Source organism: Centropristis striata, chromosome 11, assembly GCF_030273125.1.
Source record: "Centropristis striata isolate RG_2023a ecotype Rhode Island chromosome 11, C.striata_1.0, whole genome shotgun sequence".
In the NCBI taxonomy this organism is placed as follows: Eukaryota; Metazoa; Chordata; class Actinopteri; order Perciformes; family Serranidae; genus Centropristis; species Centropristis striata.
Window position 1 is genome coordinate 15,529,987 of NC_081527.1, and position 22,304 is coordinate 15,552,290.

At 40.4% G+C, this 22,304-nt stretch overlaps 1 protein-coding gene across 3 annotated transcripts; it reads right to left on the reverse strand.

The window, feature by feature from the left end:
• Positions 1–1,098: 1,098 nt before the first annotated feature.
• Positions 1,099–21,804, reverse strand: LOC131981114 (zonadhesin-like). Of its 3 annotated transcripts, none has more exons than XM_059345419.1 (33): positions 21,577–21,804; positions 21,330–21,382; positions 20,276–20,344; positions 19,370–19,590; positions 19,214–19,286; positions 18,330–18,727; positions 16,297–16,861; positions 15,959–16,155; positions 15,477–15,863; positions 14,718–15,010; positions 13,572–13,837; positions 13,040–13,108; positions 12,609–12,746; positions 12,254–12,510; positions 12,075–12,159; positions 11,829–11,900; positions 11,493–11,624; positions 11,098–11,354; positions 10,895–10,979; positions 10,565–10,810; positions 10,301–10,438; positions 9,360–9,616; positions 9,156–9,240; positions 8,826–9,071; positions 8,564–8,701; positions 7,875–8,131; positions 7,624–7,708; positions 6,096–7,538; positions 5,739–5,947; positions 5,436–5,592; positions 4,976–5,340; positions 1,556–1,685; positions 1,099–1,387 (listed from the first exon to the last, which is right to left on the reverse strand). In XM_059345419.1, exons 1-33 carry the CDS (start codon positions 21,651–21,653, stop codon positions 1,245–1,247), a joined length of 7,593 nt encoding a protein of 2,530 aa, XP_059201402.1. In that variant the 5' UTR covers positions 21,654–21,804; the 3' UTR covers positions 1,099–1,244. The 3 variants fall into 3 exon arrangements, with proteins under 3 accessions (XP_059201402.1, XP_059201401.1, XP_059201403.1); XM_059345418.1 differs by having other exon boundaries at positions 11,490–11,624; XM_059345420.1 differs by lacking the exon at positions 13,040–13,108 and having other exon boundaries at positions 11,490–11,624.
• Positions 21,805–22,304: the final 500 nt, after the last annotated feature.

A 22,304-nucleotide genomic window follows, 5' to 3' on the forward strand; every position in this document is an offset into this window, starting at 1 on the left:
AATGAACTCTTGACAAGGCACACCTGTTAATTAAAAAACATTCCAGGTGAGCAGCTCATGAATCTGACTGAGAGATTAACAGGAGTGTGCAAAGCTGTCATCAAAGCAAGAGGTGGATACCTCAAATAATCTAAAATCTAAACTATATTTAGTTTAGTTTCACACTTTTTCTTTTTTTAATACATAATTCCGTATGTGTTCTTTCATAGTTTTGCTGTCTTCAGTATTAATCTACAATGTTGAAAATAACAAATAAAATTAAAAAAAAGTAGTTTATATCACTTAAACATATTTCTGCATTATGAAATAAATATGCCATGACTTTCCTTTATCAAACTGTTAAAAATTAAATGTGATAATGTTTCACTTACCATCATGGAGAGGTAGCAACCACAACAGGAGAAAGAAGCACAATACGATCCGATCCATGATCCAGCCACACATGTGTGTGGCTGCTGAGTCTAACCAAGGCTTATTTATCTAGGCACACGGCTGACGACAACAACCCTTTTGTCTACCAGGAAAAACATACTTGACTTGACATAAAACTATCATGTTACAGAAGTAGTCTAACAGTTTTTTCCTAATAATTAGAACAAACGCTGTAAATATGCCAGGAATGCAGTTGTCGCTACACGTGAGACTGAATGACTAGACAAAAGGTGAAACAAGTGCATGTTTATCAGAACAGGGAATAGTCAATAGAAAACCTAACAAAGCACTGCTATTCAGATATACATGATGAGCATGTGCAAGCAACATGTTGTATTATCATTTATTGCACATTGAGTTTTTTTCTGACGGTATCAGATAGTGATAAATAATCCATTTATAGATATGCATTATCAATATCATCTAACAGTGTATGCACAGCTGTGAGAACAGAATCTTTGAATAAATAGTGTGATTGGCATTGATACACACACATATATATATATAGATATATTGTCACAAAGATTTCTTAGAAAAAGTGAGATTTCAGAGTAACGTTTGGTACCTTCCGGCTTCATAAAGTTCCTCAAATGAACTTGAAAACTGGACATCAGATCTTTGAGACAATGCAAAATCCCAGAACAATGTGGGTGCAGTAAAGAACTATTTTGTTATACTTTCTATGATATACAGAAAAAAGCTGGAGGTAAAGGAGAAAAAGGAAGTCCGTATTAATTCTGTTTTTCTTGTGTACAGGTATGTTTCTTCTTGGGGTAGAAAACCTTCACAGGGTATTTGTGATATTGTGATATTCACACTCTCCAGCTCTCTCCAAACTCTTGAACGCTCCTGGCCCTGCTACCATCTGGCTTCATCAAGTCATTCCGTTTTCTACCGTCAAAGTTCCCGCACAGACCTCCCACCTTCCTTTTATATATGTGTGGCAGAGTGATCTCTGTAGAAACAACATAAAACAAACCAATGTTATTTAATTCACAGAACACAACTCATCCATTGACATGGGATGGGATAATAAATTGTGATTTAAGAATTGGTTTGAAACCTACAAATTCTACTACAGCTATTTCTACTAGATTTGTTTTATGCAGTGAAGATCAGTTACCTGCTGTGCTGTGTCCGTCAAACTCCACTGTAAGACCAAAGTCTGTCATCAGGTAGATGCGAGATGAATGCCTCCAGATCTTTAGACCAGGAGTTGGTGAGGCGGGAGTATTAGTTCTCCTTCCATCCACCTGAAGAGAGACAGAGAGGGGATGTATCAGTACAAGATATCATATTTAAGTGGACTTGTCTATGTAGTATTATTTTTATCTATGATTATGCACATTGTGTGCAGGGATTGACATAACATATTTTTTTTTATGTATGCTACCTGCTAGGGCTGGGCGATATATCAATATAAAAATATATATCAATATATCTTTAAATGTGATATGGAATAAGACCATATCACATATATCGATGTAGTTTTTTTTTTTCTTTCTTTATATATAAATGCTGCCCTTACTAGGGTTTGTCATATTTAGTTTTTTGTAATGTTCGTTATTCTTTTCTCATATAAATATATTTATTTCCAAAAAACAATTGGCCTATTTTGTTTCACAGGCTATTTTTATTTCAGATATTTTTTTATTTAAACGTGCACTTTATGGAGCTTTGATTTAAAAAAAAAAAAAAAAAAAAGGTACTTCTGTTGTTATACAGTCACCTAAATAAACAGTTTCAATAAAACTTGTGACATGTCATATTTGGCTTTGACTTTGACTGAACATTTGCTCTCACTTTGTAATAAAAACATCGGGATATATATCGTATACCGATATTCAGCCTGAATATATCGGGATAAGACTTTTGGTCTATATCGCCCAACACTACTACCTGCACGTAGGCCTGGGCCGATAATCAATAAATCAATTAATCGCACGATAAATTAAATGAGCTCAATAATTTTGCCGGCCTCGATATATCGCCATGCGCATGCGTGTTTGTTTTCCTCGTCTGTTGCCTCCAAGCAGGCTGGATGACAAGAGGGTTCACTCTGTGCTCGATCTCAGCACCTGGGCGCTTTTGTTCCATAGCAGAATGAGCGGAGTGAACCCTCCTGTCAGTCATCCAGTCTCTTTGTCTCTGTGGGGAAGGCTGGGCCGCTAGCATTGGCTACACACAGAGTGCAGCAGGTGAGCCTCGTGCGGAGCAACGCGAGGAAAAAAGATGATTGCAAAGCCAAATGCCACAGCCCCGGTGTGGGAATATGTCGGTTTCAAACCGAATGAAAAAGGTGAGCCCATCAACACACGGACGAGCCTGTATGCCGAATTTGTTCAAAAGTGGTGGCAACAAAAAAAGCCACCACAACAAACTTGCATGCCCATCTAAAGCAGAACCACCCGACCCAGTTTTCCCAGCTGGGGAAAAAAACTGCACCTGGAGATGCAGAGCCTTCGTCCCGACAGTCAACACTGGTCGACAAAGTAAATATAAACGCTGTGCGCTCACAGAAAGTGGAGTTTGCTACATCGCAAAATAAATGCTGCCCTTTAAAAAAAAAAAAAAAAAAAAAAAGTTTGTTTTATTTATTTAGGATATTTAAACGTTCTTAAAATTACAATGGTAAAAAACACTGAGAAATAAAAGTGTATTGTATTTGAAAGGGTGTGCATTATTATGATATATTATCATGTTGACAGTAATATCGTTTATCAGCAATAATTTGTGGGACAATATATCGTCCAGCAAAATTTGTTATCGTCCCAGACCTACCTGCACGTCTCCATGGATGGATCCCACCCCCCTCGTAACTACTTCACTACTGGTATTTACGTACATTAATTTCATGTTTAAACTGTCTTTTATAACGCCTTACCAGGAAGTTTTTTGCCTTTAACCCAGATCAGTGGTTTTGTAGCCTTAATTCACAAAAACTGCAGCCTTACATGAACCGTACGTGTATGTATATTGATGTGTTCCCTCATTTTGACTAACGCTCATATAAGTCATTTAGGTTGGAGATCTTGTTCAAAAATAAATATCTTGGCAACTGTCTGATTAATCTCTATAAACATATCTGCTTAATGCAGAAACTGTAGACTATGGAAGCATAGCTTTCTGGTCTCCATTTGTAGATTTCCGTTTCTAGTAGGGATGGGCGGTTGGAAGAAACCTGCCAACTCGAGCATCTATAACGTTAACGATCAATGAATCACTTTGTTTTATACATTCTGCAGTATCTATAAAATCATGCATGCATGGGCAAAATAAAATATATATATTTATAGGACTATGCAAAAGCCCGTTTTGATAAAGGACGCTTTTATTTCGAAAGGACAAAAAGAGACTTCCTGTCCATCGTAAAAATAACGTCAATAAGTCAAGTGAGGTCATACTGTAAAGATAACGTCAAGGAGTTCAATGTTTTATGTTTTAGCACCCCCCGAAGAAGCATGAGTTTAGTTTGCACAGTAATCTTTCATATTTAAATGTGCTTTGTGTTTAAATAAGTTTTGGATGAAATTAAACCTAGTTTTTACAGAATTACAGAGTAATTCATGCTAGCAAGGTTTAATACAGTAAGCTAGTTTTGTGTGTTTTATAATTGTTATTGCAACTTTCAGTTTGCAAACTGTAGCTTTATTCTACTTAATTCTCAGCTCATTGGCTTATTCACGCACGGCCGCAGAACTGAACGCTCGGGAGTGTTTCAGTTTAGGGAGTACTGATAAGCAGTCATAGATAAAATTGAATTAAAAAACACACAGATCGATTACAAACTCTATGATCTAACAAATTCTTAACGACCATTAACTGATCATCAATTAATTATTCCCATCCCTAGTTTCTAGTACAAATAGTATTGTCCAGTCATGTTTGGGCGGGTTTGATTCAGACTGTTTAAAAAAACATGAATAAAACATATTGTTGAATATATATAGATATTCCAGTTGTAATATTGAAAACACTCTTTTCACTCTCTGACCACGGTAATGTTATGAATTCTGATTTCTTTAAACAAATACTCATAATTGTATGAAACTTTATACAAAATATAAGCTAATTAAAAAATATGTTACTCCTTGAATATGCTCAACCTTGAGTACTACCGTCTCTTGGATATTGAATGCAATCTACTGTGTGCAGGCCTTTTTAAAAAGACATGGCTCAGCCTGCCATTTAAAAATGTCAATATTGCAGATTTTTTTTAACATGCCCTCCCTTCCTTTCTCTCTCTCTTTTCCTTTCTCTTGCTCTCACACACACATAAACATGTGTAAAAGTGCCAGTAGGGAAATAACATATGACAGAGCATAATTTAGCACGCATCATCTGCCTCACTGCTGTCGTAACACCTCACAGAGAAAATATGAAGGAGGACTGGTTATTTCCCTCAGCGCTTTCACAAATGTCTGTGGGTGGGCAAAAATATGATGATATTATCCCATGAACGAAATAGTGTGTCTGGTGAAAAAGGAGCCGCAGGAAAATGAGATGGAGGCAGTGTGTTGTTAAAAATGCCCTTGATACTCACAACCAGCCTCAGTTTCTTCTTGAGTAGCACGGTGTGATCGTACACTCTGATCTTAAGCTCTTGTAATCGGTGGTGTTCCTCGTCCTCCTCACTGTCATAATCTTCGTCATCATCATCATCATCATCATCATCATCTTCGTCGCTATCTCTGCGGCTGTGGTCTTCTTCACTGCTACTATCACCATCTTCCTGACTATCATTGTCGTCATCCACAGTATTGATGCCCTCGATGTAGACATGTGGAATGTTATTTGGTAAGTTGTCGGTCCGGATCAGCACATATGAGTGCTCACCATCAAAGTCATGCTTCATGTGGTCAAAGGTTCTGTACTCCGGGTCTCCCCTGATAGTGCACTCACTGAAGCCTGTGGAGCAACAAGTGTAGAGCAGTTTATAAGTGAGTGAACAAGATGCAATGGTTTAGATTCATCACAGAGGTAAATGTTGGCATTTACAGCACCTGTAGACTGGCAGTAATAATCGCCCTCATCATTTTGAAGACAGACAGCATTTCCATAGCACTGATCCTTGTCCTCGCAGTCAATCTCCCCCACGCCGTCGTCTTCATCACATTTACATTTCTGACTGCAGTGATTGGTGTACCACACGTCATTGAACTGGCAAGAAAGAGAGAATAATCATACTTCTAGGATATCAATGTCCATATGCACCATTTTGGGCATTAATGGTCAGGCTGTGAGAAAGACCTAAGAAGTATTTGACCCTATATATAGTTTGTGCAAATTGTCATTCTGTCTCTCACCTGATGTTTGGTGCCATTCCTGTCCACACAACCGCATTGTTGGATAGGCACACAGGCCCTCCATTTCTGCACATAGCCTTCATTACATACACATCCCTGCACACAAGACTCATCATCACTGCAGCGTGGTGGGCCATTCAGTTGTTGACAGGTTGGTTGGCAGGTAGGGACACAAGTGGTGTAATGACTGTTCTCTGGGCAGGAGGGTGCTAGAGAGACAGAGAGGGGGAGAAGAAGTTTATACTTAGTCTAAAACATGGAGTTCCTTAGTTCACATGTGAATTTTGCGACTGGTATACATATGGGAAAACCAGTCCGATTACCCTTTATATAGGGAAATGTAAACTTTTTACTTACTTGATACAGCTGTTGTTGGATATTGTGGTCTAGCTGTTGTTGTAGACCCAGTTGTTGTTGTAGGCGCTGGTCTAGTTGTTGTTGTAGGTTGTGCTGCAGCTGTTGTTGTAGGTCCAGCTGTTGTTGGGGGTTGTGGTCCTGCTGTTGTTGTAGGCTCTGGTCCAGCTGTTGTGTGTTGTGGCCCAGCTGTTGTTGTAGGTACACCTGTTGTTGTAGGTTGTGGTTTTACTGTTGTTGTCGGTCCAGCTGTTGTTGTAGGTGCAGCTGTTGTTGTAGATTGTGGTCCAGCTGTTGTTGTAGGTCCAGCTGTTGTTGTTGGTCCAGCTGTTGTTGTAGGTTGTGGTCCAGCTGTTGTTGTAGGTCCAGCTGTTGTTGTCGGTTGTGGTCCAGCTGTTGTTGTAGGTTGTGGTCTAGCTGTTATTGTAGGTTGTGGTCCAGCTGTTGTTGTTGGTCCAGTTGTTGTTGTAGGTTCACCTGTTGTTGTAGGTCCAGCTGTTGTTGTCGGTTGTGGTCCAGCTGTTGTTGTAGGTTGTGGTCTAGCTGTTATTGTAGGTTGTGGTCCAGCTGTTGTTGTTGGTCCAGTTGTTGTTGTAGGTTCACCTGTTGTTGTCGGTCCAGCTGTTGTTGTAGGTTGTGGTCTAGCTGTTGTTGTAGGTTGAGGTCCACCTGTTGTTGGTTGTGGCTTAGCTGTGTGTGGAGGTTGTGGTTCAGATGTTGTTGTAGGTTGTGGTCTAGTTGTTGTTGGAGGTTGTGATCCAGCTGTTGTTGTAGGTTGGGGTCTATCTGTAGTTGGAGGTTGTGTTCCAGCTGTTGTTGGAGGTTGTGGTCTAGCTGTGGTTGGAGGTTGTGGTCCAGCTGTGGTTGGAGGTTGTGGTCTAGCTGTTGTTGGTGGTTGTGGTCTAGCTGTTGTTGGTGGTTGTGGTCTAGCTGTTGTTGTAGGTTGGGGTCTATCTGTGGTTGGAGGTTGTGGTCTAGCCGTGGTTGGAGGTTGTGGTCTAGCTGTTGTTGGGGGTTGTGGTCCAGCTGTTGTTGGGGGTTGTGGTTGAGCTGTGGTTTGAAGTTGTGGTTGCTCTGATGTTTCAACTCCTGGGTGCTTTGTTGTTGGTATGTGGGGTCTAGCTGTAGTCTGGGGTCCAGCTGTGGTTGTTGTGATTGGTGTTGATGTCATTAGTAACTCTGGTGTTGTTGTTGGGACGTCAGGATTGGAAGTGTTGGGGGTTACAGTTGTTGCTTGTTTTGTTGTGGTGTGTGTATCACTAGAAGTTGCTGCTGTTGTCATGGCAGTTGTTGTTGTAGAGGAAGTTGTTGATGGTGGCTGTGGGATAGATGAAGTTGATGTTTGTGGTTGTGTAGCAGTTGAGCTGTTTGCTGTAGGAAACTCTGGACCTTCTGTTGCAACTGGATTGAAGGTTGTTGGAGCAGGGTTTGTTGGTTGAGCCACGTCTGTAACCATGTTTTACAATCAAGTCAGTCACATTTTTAGTTAGGGTTGTGAACTAAATGAATGTCGGTAGGAAAACAGATTTACCTCTGCAGTGCCCGCGGTGAAGAGATACATCATCTATGGCAACATCAGACTGATCATTGGAACCTCTTCGCCCCTCAAATATAATCTATATTTAAAAAGAACAGGTAAAGCATAATATACCTGTTATACAGTTATCATACAGATTCACGAAATCCAGTTACACCTATTTATTGTAGTACATTATAAGTGTTTTGCTCTGCAGGTTTCAAACATTCAATATTAGACAGGTTAGGAAAAAGAAAACATATCACCTGGAAAGCTCCAGTTGTTGTAAAGTCCACCTGAGCCAGTTGCCACATATTTCCATGGTCATTTCTTGTCCACCAAACAGCCTCGGCTAATCTGTCCTGCAGCAGGTAAACTTGTAGGCCCATTGTATCTGCTGAGCCGTACATATGGTACCAGAACTGCAGACACTGAGGACCAGAGTCAGGACACTCAGAGCTGAGGAGACGAGCTGTGTCTCCATATGATGCGCTGTTGGCTTCGATGTAAAGATAGTGGCCATCTGATTAAGGACAGAAGAGTAAATTAAACTGGTTGCTAAATGCTAAATGTATAATGCATATTGTATAATACAAATCTCTTTGAAAGGCAAACAATGACATCATTTATAGGCAGCAGCTGTACTCTACAGGGCTCTCTATCACTAAAGTAATTCTTAATCGACTAACACTGATACAATTTTGCCCACTAATCATTCTGTAAAAACCCCCTACAAATGGCACATCCTCAGCATGCAAACGAAAAGCTATCTTGAAAACATACAGTACATCAAAAACACTTGGCTTGTTTGACTGGTTTGGCAAGGAAGAAATAATTCAACAAATAGGGTTTTCCCCCATTACTTATTTGTGACTGTAGCTGGTGTCAGACTGGCAAAGAGTGTGCTGACAGTTCTACATCAACTTTTCTTGACCTTTGTCAGAAGGCTAATTACCTCCAGTGGTGTGATCTGAAGAAGGCCCTGTCATCACAGTAGGTGTGGTGCCTCTATGCCTCGTCCAATCAAAAACATCAGTAACAAGTTGACTCCACTGACATAGATCTTGTTCAAAATTGCAGTTGAGCTGGCATGCTGGAAACAAAAGTTACATGCATCTTAAGATTGCTCAAAATCACAAAAACTGAATGTGGAAAACATGAATAACAGAGGTCCCAGCATCGGGTGTACAGGAGCTGCTGTGGAATTGGGACTGTACCTGAATGCGGTGGTGGTCTGTTGTCTGAAGCTTCAGTAACATTGCCCGCATTAAAGAAGTCTGTTGTTGCTTCCACTATGTGAGGTATGGTGACATTTGCAACAGGGGGCTGAGCTGTAACGGGGAGCAGAGCAGTAACATTGACCAGAGGAGGCTCTGGAGCTGTAGTGGTTGGAACAGGGACACTTGGAGGGGCTGTGTTTCCATCAGTTTCAGGACCACTTGTTGCCACACCACCACTCAGATCTGCAGCAGTTATAAATATAATTTTATATCAACATTTTTAGGGTTTAGTGATATTTAATTAGTGTACTTAATTATGTTTCTTACCGGAGCATCGACCACGATAAAGTTTTACATCATCTATTGCCACATCGGACTCTTCGTTTGAGCCTCTACGCCCTTCAATGATGATCTGAGTTAGGATGAAAACGATTTTTTGTTTGTAAGATGTCACCATAGCTAATATTTTTAAAAAACATTTTTGGCTGAAATTCTTTAAATCATCTGAGTGCCTGGTGGAAAATGTCTGACCTGGAAAGCTCCAGTTGTTGTGATGTCCACCTGAGCCAGCTGCCACATATTTCCTTGGTCATTTCTCTTCCACCAAACAGCCTCGGCTAATCTGTCCTGCAGCAGGTAAACATGGAGGCCCATTGTATCTGCTGAGCCATACATATGGTACCAGAACTGCAGACACTGACGACCAGAGTCAGAACACTCAGAGCTGAGGAGACGAGCTGTGTCTCCATATGATGCGCTGCTGGCCTCGATGTAAAGATAGTGGCCATCTGATGAAGGACATAACAGTTAGGTAAACTTGAGTAATGCAGACTGTAATAGAAAGTTTCCTTAAATAATGTTACAAGTTCAAGGCATGTCAATTTGCAGCTAAAACAAGTTGCTAAATGTAGACAATACAAATGTCTTTTAACACTGAATGGCAAATAAATGATATGATTTACAAGTAGCAGTACTCACCTTTGTGACTAAACAAATTCTTAGTCAACTAACAATAATACATTTTTTTAAATGAATCAATTACTTGATTTAATTCACTGATCTGTAAAAATGAGTTGCTCCACAAATATCCATGCAGTATCACCACCTTAAATCTTGTGTTTACCAGAGATATTCTCATACATTTCTTGGAAATAACTCATTCAGTGTGAAAATAAAAACACAAACAAAACAGATAATTGATCAAAGAATCCTAGTCGACTTAGACCAAAATGCATGTCTGGTCAACTAATCGACTAAGATGGGGCCCCTCCCCACTACTGACACATCCTTAACAAGGAAAAGGAAAGATATCTCAATAAATGACAGCACATCAGAAACGCTTGGCCAGACAATCTGCCATTCCGGTTTGGCAAGGAAGAAATATTTCAATAACAAAGAAAGCTGTCGCTGGCAAAGAGTTTGCTGACAGTTCTACATCAACTTTTCTTGGCCTTTGTCAGCAGGCTAATTACCTCCAGTGGTGTGATCTGAAGAAGGCCCTGTCATCACAGTAGGTGTGGTGCCTCTATGCCTCGTCCAGTCAAAAACATCAGTAACAAGTTGACTCCACTGACATAGATCTTGTTCAAAATTGCAGTTGAGCTGGCATACTGGAAACAAAAGTTACATGCATGTTAAGATTGCTTGAAATCACAAAAACTGAATGAGAAAAACATGAATAATAGAGGTCCCAACATCAGGAGTGTACAGGAGCTGCTGTGGAATTGGGACTGTACCTGAACGCTGTGGTTGTCCGTTATCTGAAGCTTCAGTAACATTTCCCGTATTAATAAGGTCTGTTGTTGCTTCCATGATTGGAGGTATGGTGATATTTGCTACAGGGGGCTGAGCTGTAACGGGGAGCAGAGCAGTAACATTGACCAGAGGAGGCTCTGGAGCTGTAGTGGTTGGAACAGGGACACTTGGAGGGGCTGTGTTTCCACCAGTTTCAGGACCACTTGTTGCCACACCACCACTCAGATCTGCAACAGTTGTAAATATAATTTTAAATCAACATTTTTAGGGTTTAGTGATATTTAATTAGTGTACTTAATTGTGTTTCTTACCGGAGCATCGACCACGATAAAGTTTTACATCATCTATTGCCACATCAGACTCTTCGTTTGAGCCTCTACGCCCTTCAATGATGATCTGAGTCAGGATAAAAAGATTTATTTTTTGTTAGATGCTCCCAATAGTTAATATGTTTACCAACATTTTTGGCTGAAATTCTTTAAATCATCTGAGTGCCTGGTGGAAGATGTCTGACCTGGAAAGCTCCAGTTGTTGTGATGTCCACCTGAGCCAGTTGCCACATATTTCCTTGGTCATTTCTCTTCCACCAAACAGCTTCGGCTAATCTGTCCTGCAGCAGGTAAACATGTAGGCCCATTGTGTCGGCTGAGCCGTACATATGGTACCAGAACTGCAGACACTGAGGACCAGAGTCAGAACACTCAGAGCTGAGGAGACGAGCTGTGTCTCCATATGATGCGCTGCTGGCCTCGATGTAAAGATAGTGGCCATCTAGAATATGTGAATGAAATGATCCAAAATGTCAAACACACTTTACATGGTGTGTGAGACAGATTTTTATTTCAGATATTTATTTTTTGTATATTATTTGTCACCATAATATTACATAGAGAAAGAGAATATTACCACCAGTGTGGTCAGCAGAGGGCCCAGTCATCAGGCTGGGGGTGGAACCACTCTGAAATGTCCAGTCAAAAGCATCTGTAATCATCTGTTTCCAGCTACAAAGGTTGTTGTCAAAGCTGCAGTCCATTCTGCAGACTATAATGAAAACATTTGCAAAAAAGTAACACAAACTAAGTATTGAGGCCCTTATGCAACTTCCCAAAATTGTAGACAATGTATAACTTCAAGTACAATTAGACACTGCACATTTACTAGACATAAATGTTAATTTGTAACCACACTTCTGCTTTCTAATGCAGAAACAAGTGGCCCATAAAATAATGCTTCCTGTGCACTTACCTGGGTGTGGGGAGAGCACTTCTGCAGTTGTGGAAGGAAACTCAGTTCCACTAACCAGGCCAGGGGAGCTCCCTAAAGGAAGTGAATATTGATGTTGTTTAAAGCCGGAGATATCTGTTACAGTCATGGTTTGAGATGGCAACTTACTTGCACATTTGGAAATATCACATTTAAAGTTATGATACAGTAGATCTTTAATCAAATGTTGAATCTTTTGTACTCCTTTTAGTTAGAAGGAAATGTCACCTGAGCATGAGCCAAAGTGGATGGAAATGTCATCGATGGCGACATCTGATTGAGCATCAGAGCCTCGAATTCCCTCTACTATTATCTGAAAGAAGTAATAGGATAACATAATGTTTTACAATATAGAATATGATCATCATGTAAAGGCCCATATTGTCTGTATATAGTGTCAGACTTACTTGAAATGGACCAGACACTCCGATGTCAACATTTCCTAGATGCCATTTTGGTCCCTGGTTGTTCACCATGGACCAGACTTTGGTAGCTTTATTGTCTTTGAGCAGGTAGATATTGAGGGCCATGGCTGTGGCTGAACCATACATATGGTACCAGAAGTGCAGGCAGAGTGGGCCATTATAATGGCAATTTGAGCTCAGAAGACGAGCTGAATCTCCATGGAATGCACTATTTCCCTCAATATACATGTAGAAACCAGCTAGAGAAACATTGGGGATAACACAATGAACACGAGTGATGAAATACCAATGCAGTAACACAACAGATATGATCGTGAGGCCTGAAACTGTGTTTTACCTCCAGAGGTGTGGTCTTGGTCTGGGCCAGTTAAGCTTGATGGGGTGAGCCCTGAATGTCTCGTCCAATCATAACTGTCCTGTACAAGCTGCTCCCACCCACACACATTTTTGTCAAAGTCGCAGTTTATGGGACAGACTATGAAAAATCATACAAACACAATGGGAATTATAAGTATTATGAGCTAATAATGCATAGGAATATAAGGATATGAACATAATTGTATTTTAGACTATATTATCCCACAAAAAAATGCTATTTCATTTAACGTATTGGATACATTCATTCATTAGACGTTAGTACAGGTTTTGGAGGCAAGCATTATTCGGTAAGTCTGAAATGTTTTTTAAATAGTTAATTATGAATTGGATTATGCCACTGATTATCCAAACCAGTAACCAATAAACCTTCCCAATCCTGAATGCTCTTACAAGTCTGATCGGGCGTTGGAGAGGTAGGAGTTGGAGTTGTTGGAAGAGTTGAAGTGGTTGGGGGGTCAGCTGAAATGGGGACAACAACAAAACAAAACGCCAAACAAACAAACAAAGAAACAAAAAAAAAAAGGAAATTAGTTTACCACCTTTCCTTTTTGGTGCCCTAGGAGATATTTTTTGTTAGGAAACCCCCAAATTTCTCCCCTTTCCTTATATCAATAACAAAACAAAGAAACAAAGAAACAAAAAACAGCCTGACTAAAACTAGGCAGTTGCCTGGTTTGTTCATGCAGTGGGCTGAACATGTTTTATATTCCAAACATGAAAGGCAGCAGCAGGAGTTTTGAAGATATTATCAGCAAAGAGAAACAGTGAATTTGAAATACAGAAAATGGACCAGAATGACTTCATCTAATATTTAGTGCTAAAAGATCACCATCAATTTAGTTACAGCCAAATATTAGTATACATTCTTTTCCAGAATAGCCACACTGTCATCATCATCCTCATGTCTGACTCAAACACTCACCACAGGCTGTGTCTGCCTGCCAGTAGGGCAGCTCCACTCCTGCAACCTGGCATGCTGCTGCATAGGACTTGAGAGATTCACATAAGGTGTGAAGGTCACCACTTGTGGCGCAGTAGTCATACACACAACTGTTGAGGTAGATGCTTGGATGAATGTGTTCATGGCAGGGCTGGAAGGCATCTCCTAGCAGGGCGTAACACTCATTGTAGGCCTCATTCTCCTCATCATAGTCACAGAGTCTGGGATCATTTGGATGGGAAATACACCTGGAGGTGAAAGTTTAGACAATTAAATAAGGTGTAGATATTTGGATTTATTGTGTCAATTCATAAAAAGTTTAGGTAAATGAGGTTTCTTAATGGTTGTTAAAATGTATGTTTTGATACATAATAAGTACACAACTAGTTAAGGTTTTTAATAAACTAAGCAAGCAAGCCAGGCTGTGAGATTCTGTGCTTGATAATGGATTGTTGCTTTTGGCTATTACCTATTTGTAAAGAACAAACAGCTGCCTGTATACAAAAGATGTTTCTGCACTTGGATACAAGCCCCCAGGGACAGCACCAGGCTTTGAAGCGAATTTAACATAGTGGTCTGACCATGGAAGTACAACTTCCGGGTATGTCACTTAATGCTAGTGGGCCCAAAAATACTTTTTCCCATTGACTTACATAGCGAAAGAGGTGTCTGGGCTCTGTGGGCCCATAGATGCAATCATTTTTTACATAGAAGTTTAAATGTTTTGGTTTCAACTTTCATGTGCCACTGTGCAAATATCATAGGAATGAACAGGGCTGCATCTCCCACATTGACTGAGTTATTTTTATTCTAAGGTGCTGGTTTGAGCTAAATGCTATAAGCTAGATGCTAACAATGAAAATGCTAACATGCTAATGTTTATTAATGTTTTCTATGTTCACCGTCTTAGTTTAACGTGTTAGCATTCTTTAATATGCTTCACTGAACACAAAGTGCAGCTGAGGCCGATAGAATATGACTAGTGCCATGCTGCTAATGTGGCTATAAAACCCTTTCCATTTCACCTGCTGTTAAAGTGGTCATGGTATGGATGTATTAGAATGTCATAACAATATTTTTATTTGTACCAATATTTGCGCAGATTCCCTTTATAGTAGAATAGCTTACTCATTATTGCCTGGCACCTTCCAGCTGTCACCAAACTCAAATATCCCAGTAGCATTTTGGCCTTCTGGTGCCAAGATGTCATCATCCTGACGATCAGAGTATGTGCCACACAGTCCACACAGTTCATACTTGTAGCGCTCATCCACCTGCAGGAAGAGTCTGTTCTGCGCATCTATCATCATTCTGAGGCCAAAGGTCGTCTCCAAGACGACATAATTTTTCTTCAGGTAGACCCACACTGAGCCATATGCACCAGTGGTTGAATGAGGGAGTGGGACACGGCTATTATTCACCTAAAGAGAGGACAAATTTGTAATGAGTTAATTCTTGTGAGTTTATTTAGAATGCCTGACATAAAACGGAGCAGTAATGTTTTTCTTCTACAGGCATTTAGTACAACCAATTAGTTTCCAGCTAGCTGTTCAGGGCAAAGTCAAGTGGGTCAGCTATTAGTTTGTGTATTCTTGTAAGCTCCAGATGACAAACGAGTTACTTCCCCCAATGACCTGACACAGAGCATTAACTGACCCCTATAAACATGGGTGTGTTGATACTAAAGTCATTAGCCATAGTCATTAATGACTCATAGATAATACAGAAAAATGGTGCTCTAAATCCAATAAATGGGGCACATGCAGGTCATGAGACATGCTTGCATGCACTGGAACATATTTGAACAACAGACTGTTTCACCCATGTGTCATAAAACAGTTGGGATTATTTGATATGTAGAGAATTACAAATAGTTTTCATGCTTACATAGACCACTCCACTCTGATTCAGGGTGAGGTATAGCTCGTCCACCTCTAGTGTCACAGCTTCAAGCTTTGATCGGGTGTTTTGCAGGGGAGGATGCATGTTGTGTCCAATCACGCTGAACTGGACTGAGCTTTCTCCTCCGCACGTGGTAGTCAGCGTGTAAGTGCAACCCCCTTCAAAGTCATACGCCATCCCGTCAAAGGTGATATAGTGCGGGTCACCATACACTCTGCAGGTGGCGGGTTTGAAAGGGAAGCAGCCTTTGACCCCATCCTTGACCTTACAAACCTCATTGTCTGCGCATTGCATTGCAGCGCACTGCACGTTATTATTACCCATGCATTCACACTCCTTTTCACACTCTCCCTCTACAAATGTTGCTCCTTTCTGCAGACAAAAAGGGATTTGTGTGAATAAATTTGAGCACTGTACAAGTAAATAGGTGAATATGAAATAGTTCCCAGTTCATCTGCCTTACTTACCTCATAGTGTTTTCCATTGTACCAGCACCCACAGTCCTCTGCCGGGACACACTTTCCCCCACTAAATTTAAAGCCAGAGTCACACTCGCATCTTTCCTCACAGCTTCCACAGGAGCCAACTATATCCAGACTGGAGCACACTTCGGGGCAGCCATCAGCACATGAGTTATAATGGCTGTTCCCCTCACACTGAAGGGCTGAGAGGGCATCAAGAAAGGGGGAGAAAAGATGAGAGGGCATGAACGTAACTGTTATTGTATTATTATTACAGTCATTATTTCCCTTATTTTTAATTACAGGGTAGAGAAATAAAAGCAGGAAGCTATAAAGCAACATACGGCAGAATGTAGAGTTCCTCCATGCAGGTACGATGACTCCAGCCTCCTGGCAGGTATCAGCATAGATCTGTAATGTCTTGCATAGTGCTGCTGGGTCACCATGAGTCACACACATGCTAACCACACAGTTTCTGAAGTAGCTCTCTACCCCCAGAACTGATAGGCATGCAGCATAGGGCCCAGTGCTAGAAAGGAGGCCTCCACAGTACTGCTCACTGGCATACTCGGCCTCCTCCAGGGGGTCACACTGATGAGGGACGAGAATGGTTTCACAGGAGGAAGTGTTTTGGCCAGTCTGCCAGCTCTCAGCCAGAGCTGTGGCGTCTGGAGCATTTGTACCATCGGGCTTTCTGAAGTCATCTCCTCTGAGGTGGTTAAAGTTCCCACACAAGCCACAGACTTGATCAGAGTAAGTGGATGGTAGGATGACATTGACAGCACCAGTGTTGTCATATGAGACAGAAAGACCGAAGCTGGTTTCCAGTACAACAGCAGCAGGGTTGCTCTTGATGTTGACAGTACCCCTGCTGATGCTCAGTGGAAGCTTCTTCCAGATGCCATTAACCTGAAGAACAGTATACATTTTAGACTTCCTTACTGGCTGTCATCACCAATATGGACTTGCTGTATGTGACAGTTTGCATAAAAAGCAGCTTTCTGGAGATAGCTACTATCTGTGGGAGCTGATAAGTCTGATAACTCCAGGACATTATGCCTCTAAACTCTGCACTTTAAGATAAACTCAGTTTATTGGTAGAATGGGCTGCATATACGGGAACCACTCCATTCAGTACATGACTTAGCTCAACACTCATTACACCGTTTGGGCAATTTGCCCAAAAACGTTTCTAGTGCAGACGGTATTATAGTAAATACGACTCTTTGGGGAGTGGGAATACTGTGTGTTTTAGAGGGGGAAAAAGTCACTCAAAAACAAAAACACTCAAAGTGTCCTCAAATGTGTGATGTGTGATTGTGCCATTAGTTAATGGTTACATGGTTGTAGTTTCTAAGGCAGAAGTTTTAAACCATTTAAGGGTACTTTGGATGTTTTGAAATAGGGTTGTATGAGGAATTTATTTAGTCAGTGTAATACCTACAGTAGATTGGGCATGGCAGTTTGGAGAAGCAGGCAGGAGCTAAGCAATGTACATATTATAGCTACCTAGTAAATGGCAGTTCAAGTGCATGCTATGTTCTGTATAATTTCATCACTTTACCTTGCTGTCAGACAGCCCTTTGTAATGAAGAACTTAAGCTTTTATCGATGCTCTCTTCAAAGCCACCAGACCTCTTTTGACAAAAAAGGTAATTTTACCTTGCAGATCACGGGAGGTGCTGGTCTACTGCTGCCTCGATCACTTAGGTATTTTTTTTGTTATTGTGTGACTCTGTTGTTTTCAAGGGTTAGTTTGAATGCACCAAAGTCACACAATGACACAAACAATTTAACCGATTAAGGCAGAGGAAGACGAGCAACGACCATGTTCTGCGAGTTAAAATAAATAAATTTTGTCAGTGGGGTCTGGTGGCTTTGAAGAGAGCATCCATAACAGCTTCAGTTCTCCTCATGTAAACTTAAACAAGCCTGTCTGACGGCAGGGTAAAGCATTGAAAATGTTCTTAAAATTGCATACACTTAAACTAATGGAGGTTTTTTAGGTGAACCCTTTTTAAAGGTGGCTAAACTGTGTTTTGCTGTATGCCCCTTTGCACAACTATACCTTTCTTTCTTCGCCCCGAACTGGGGCATGCTGACTGCCATCTACATTAGATAATACACTGACTATGGATAAGTACCTCATATAACCCCATAAACATCCAACCCATCCATTCAATAAATCTTATTTGCATGCTCAGGCTCAGAAATTAATTTTTATAAATGTCAGAGAAACTCCCTTTGTAAAGGCAGCATGACATTTTAGCTTTTTGTGGAGAATTGTTCATCTGTTGGCAGAGGATACAGACACAAGCAATGGATCACAGAATATGTGCCTTCCTGAATTTCTGTTCCCTTTTTTAAAGTTACTCACCACAACGCGGTGTGTCTGCCTTTTCAGCAGGGACACTCTGAAGTTCCCCATGTTCACTGTGACCTGCTGAACCGTTGGCAGAGATGAGTTCCAGTTCTGCTCATTGACCACTTCCACACTGAACATGGGTAGAGCCTCGGAGGGTGAGCAGGTTTTAGCCAGAGTGTAGGTGCAGGGGGCCATGAAGCGGAACAGCACACCATCAAAAGTGCTGCAGTCTGTATGACTGTGTATAGTGCACGTCCCAGAGGCAGAAATCCCACTGGAGCTTCCTTTTTGAGGACTGCAGATTTGGCCCTCAGGGCACTGAGAGGGAGAGCAGGAGAGCTGGCCACCGGAACAGAGGCAGCGGGTGGACTCATCTGTCCATAACTCTGTGTTAGGCTCACATTGTGCTCCTGTGGGGGATGTGACCGAGTAAACAATCACTTTATAATCACAACACCATCTGGCCAGCAACAGCTGATTAGCAACAATGATTAATTATTATTTTTTCGTGTTAATAGATGGACTATTTTTAATGATCTTAGTTATCCTGTAAGTGATACATGCATCATTAATCAAAAGAATGGAAAACATTCTTATTGCCTTACAAAAATTGTGAACCAATCTGACAGTATTATGACAGTAATAATTTTAATAAACATTGTTATCACCATGTATTCCTGCAACACATTCTCACCCCCAACTCACCAGATCGGGACGCTTTGTCAGGGTCCTTCAGTGTCAGATAGGGACACTCTAGGGACCCCTCTAGAGTCACAGCTACTGACTAAACATCAGTATTCGACGTGTTGGGAGTGAGAACGTGTTGATACCTGAATATGGTATGATTTTTCTATTTTTTTCCTATCATAGTAAAAGAAGAGTTAAATGATATTTACCGCATGAGCCTCTCCTTACACCTATCTGGTTAAATTCGAACTGGCCCTCCAGGGACGTTGCTTCGATGACAACCTGATAAAAAATAGCAGAATGTCAATAATAATATGTTTTTATCACCATATACAGTATAAGTATGTGGTTGTAAGCCATTTTACCTGAGTCCCTGGTTTGATGGCGTTCAAGGGGACAAACACTTGTCTCCAAGAATCCCGGGGGAGGACAGATGTGGTCCATATTTCTGTCAGATCCATGCTGTTTTTCAGTAGAACACGAAGTGCTGAACTACTACTAACCGGGGATAGATGCCAAAACTCCAAACAGGCCTCGCCCTCCAGCCCCAGTGGACTGCTCTCTAAAACAGTCCCTACAACATCTTCTGGAGGTGAAAAGAACAAGAAGAAAATATAATACACAATGCTTTCAGACTCATTTTCAAAAATAGTTCTAATGTAACACTTTCTAGAGTATGAATTCAATGACAAAGACCACTCCATTCTTGTTAAGTCACACGATATAAAACCGTGAAATATATTTTAAACTCTGCATGTTAGGAATGAGCTTTTATGTCGTGTCATCATTTTAATCACTTCAGAAATAGCAAACCATTCCCGCGTCTTTGTTATTGTAATAAAACAAGAAGTACATCTGTTGTGGCGCAATTATCATTAAATGCAAAATAGCAGTTTAGAGTGTTTTGTGCTAAATTTGAACCTTAAGTGCAGGCCCTCTACTTTGATTGCCCCTGGGAGAGCACCAGGCTATAAAAGATTATTAGCCTGCTTCAGATCAATTAGTGATATGCAGCGAGCCACGGATACAGTCACAGCCTGCCTGGAGATTAAAACAGAACTGTGGACTGATGTTCCAAATCCCCTTGAAGGGGTGGGACAAAATGAAAGGTTACTGCAGGCAAGTTATCTCTCAGTTCCAAAGTGAACTCTAACTGAACCGTTACCTGGCTTGATGACTTTAAAAGTCAACACATTTGCCTTTGAATTTCATTATTGGATTTAATTAATGAAATCCATCGCTGTGCTATTTTTGCAGTTATCATCATGTACCTGTTCTTCGTTGGTTCCAGTCACAAATCAGATTGTCCTGTTTGTCGTAGAAACACTTTGTAACATATTCTATAAAAGGAAAGAAATGGGTCAAATATGTTATTAGATACAATATGCATGTCAGGTAGGGCTGGGCGATATGGACCAAAAGTCGTATCATGTTATATTTAGGCTGAATATCGATATACGATATATATCCCGATATTTTTATCGCAAAGTGAGAGCAAATGTATACTTTCCTCTCCACTGTATAACAACTGTTTTTAAAAAAATCAAAGCTCCATAAATTGCAAATTTAAATAAAAATAGCCTATGGAAATAGGCAAACATTACAAAAGAAGTAATATGACAAACCCCAGTAAGAGCAGCATTTATATAGAGAGAAATAAATTTTTTAAAACTTTATTGATATATGCCATATGTTATAATTCCATATCACATTTAAAAATATATCAATGTATTTTTTATATTGATATATATTTTTTATATCGACATTTACAATTTTTCAATCAGCCAACGTTGGCCGCAACAACTGTCTATTCCTGATATATTGCTACAGGTGCGTGTGTACTCCCAAACCACTGTAGTTTCAGCTGAGAGCTACATTATGTTCTACAGACTCCCTTAGCTTCTTCAGGCCAATAAATAGACAAAATAAACTAAAAACTTTGCAATAAAAGGATATAGTCTCACACTTATTTTCCTTAGTTAACAGAAATGTACACCTGTAATACTCAATAGCAACATAATAAAACTCACCAAAACTATGTTGGATAGTGCACTGTTCTAGCAATCATTAACTCTAGTTTGATTAAAATAAACCCCTTAATTCATAGAGTTAGATGTGAAAATATGCTACTTTACACGCTGTCTCTCTCTGCCAGTGCTGGCCACAATCAGTGGTGTACTCAGCAATATATTTGTCCAATCGCCCTACCCTAATGCATGTATCGTTGTCTGTTAATCAAAATCCGTGTTGTGACAAATTATAGTGATTACAGATTATCTACAAGTCATAGTAATTGTAAAATATTTATAATGTAAAAATTCATACCTGAATTGCTCCTCCAACCTGGTAAAGTAACCAATGAAAAGTCATCTTCAGCTCTGAAATAGCAAAACAATAATCACAGACTCGTTTCAGTTTTTTTTCTCTTTTTGGCATGCATACATAAAATCTCTGATAAACAAAACAAGATCCCATTCACTTTCCGCTTATTTCCACTAATATAACTACTATAGCAACATTAACACATCAGCTAAAATTTGACAAATAAAAGCTGAATGATCCCGACACTTACCTACACTGAGTCCCTGTCTGAGCTAGAAAGAGTAGAGTCACTGTGACCAACAAATCTGTGTGGATGCCTCCAAGCATGGCTGATCCCTTAACGGCAGCCTCTCAGCTGCTCTCCCGTTGCTAATACTCTCTCTTTGATGAGTTGAAGAATGAGTGATGAGCAGTAACTGTTGTCGAGCCTCTCTGTGGAAACGCAGCTTACGTGACCCTTTAACTGCCAGCAGTTAGAGGTGTGGGCCCACTTGAATCATTCTCAGGAGGGAGTGGCGGCTTTTAAGCATTTATAGCCCCCCTTCCAGCTGACCAGGTAACCTCAGCTGTGGGCGGAGAGGGAGGACTGGTGGACAGAAAGACATAAATGGGTTGGACTGGGTCTGTGGCATGAAATTATTCTAAGAGTGCAGTGCAGTTACAGTAAACAGTGATAGGCAAGGTCAGGGGTTAGTATTGCTTGGCCATAAAAGATAAAGGCTACAGTTATAAATGCTTGAAAAAAATTAATTAGTTAAAATGTGACGTATCTAACCAAGCAATTTATTGGATTATGTGGTCTAAAAAAGTTGTAGTTGTATTTGGTAATGGCCAAAACATAATCAATGAGTATTGAAACAGCAATCTACTGCAAATCTGCAATCTACAACTATTCAAACATTGTACAGGATAGAAAAAGGTAGAAAGGGAAACTCTGGGGTTCTGCTTTGCTGCTCATTGTCACTAAAGCATACACAT

What these genes read in the sequence shown, in the direction of transcription:
- LOC131981114 (XM_059345418.1), bottom strand. Translation starts at nt 21,653, where the DNA reads ATGCTTGGAGGCATCCACACAGATTTGTTGGTCACAGTGACTCTACTC. An exon ending in ACAATGGAAAACACTATGAG is followed by an intron (nt 15,864 to 15,958) that starts GTAAGTAAGGCA and finishes TTTTGTCTGCAG; the next exon opens with AAAGGAGCAACATTTGTAGA. An exon ending in TTCAGATCACACCACTGGAG is followed by an intron (nt 8,132 to 8,563) that starts GTAATTAGCCTT and finishes GTCCTTAATCAG; the next exon opens with ATGGCCACTATCTTTACATC.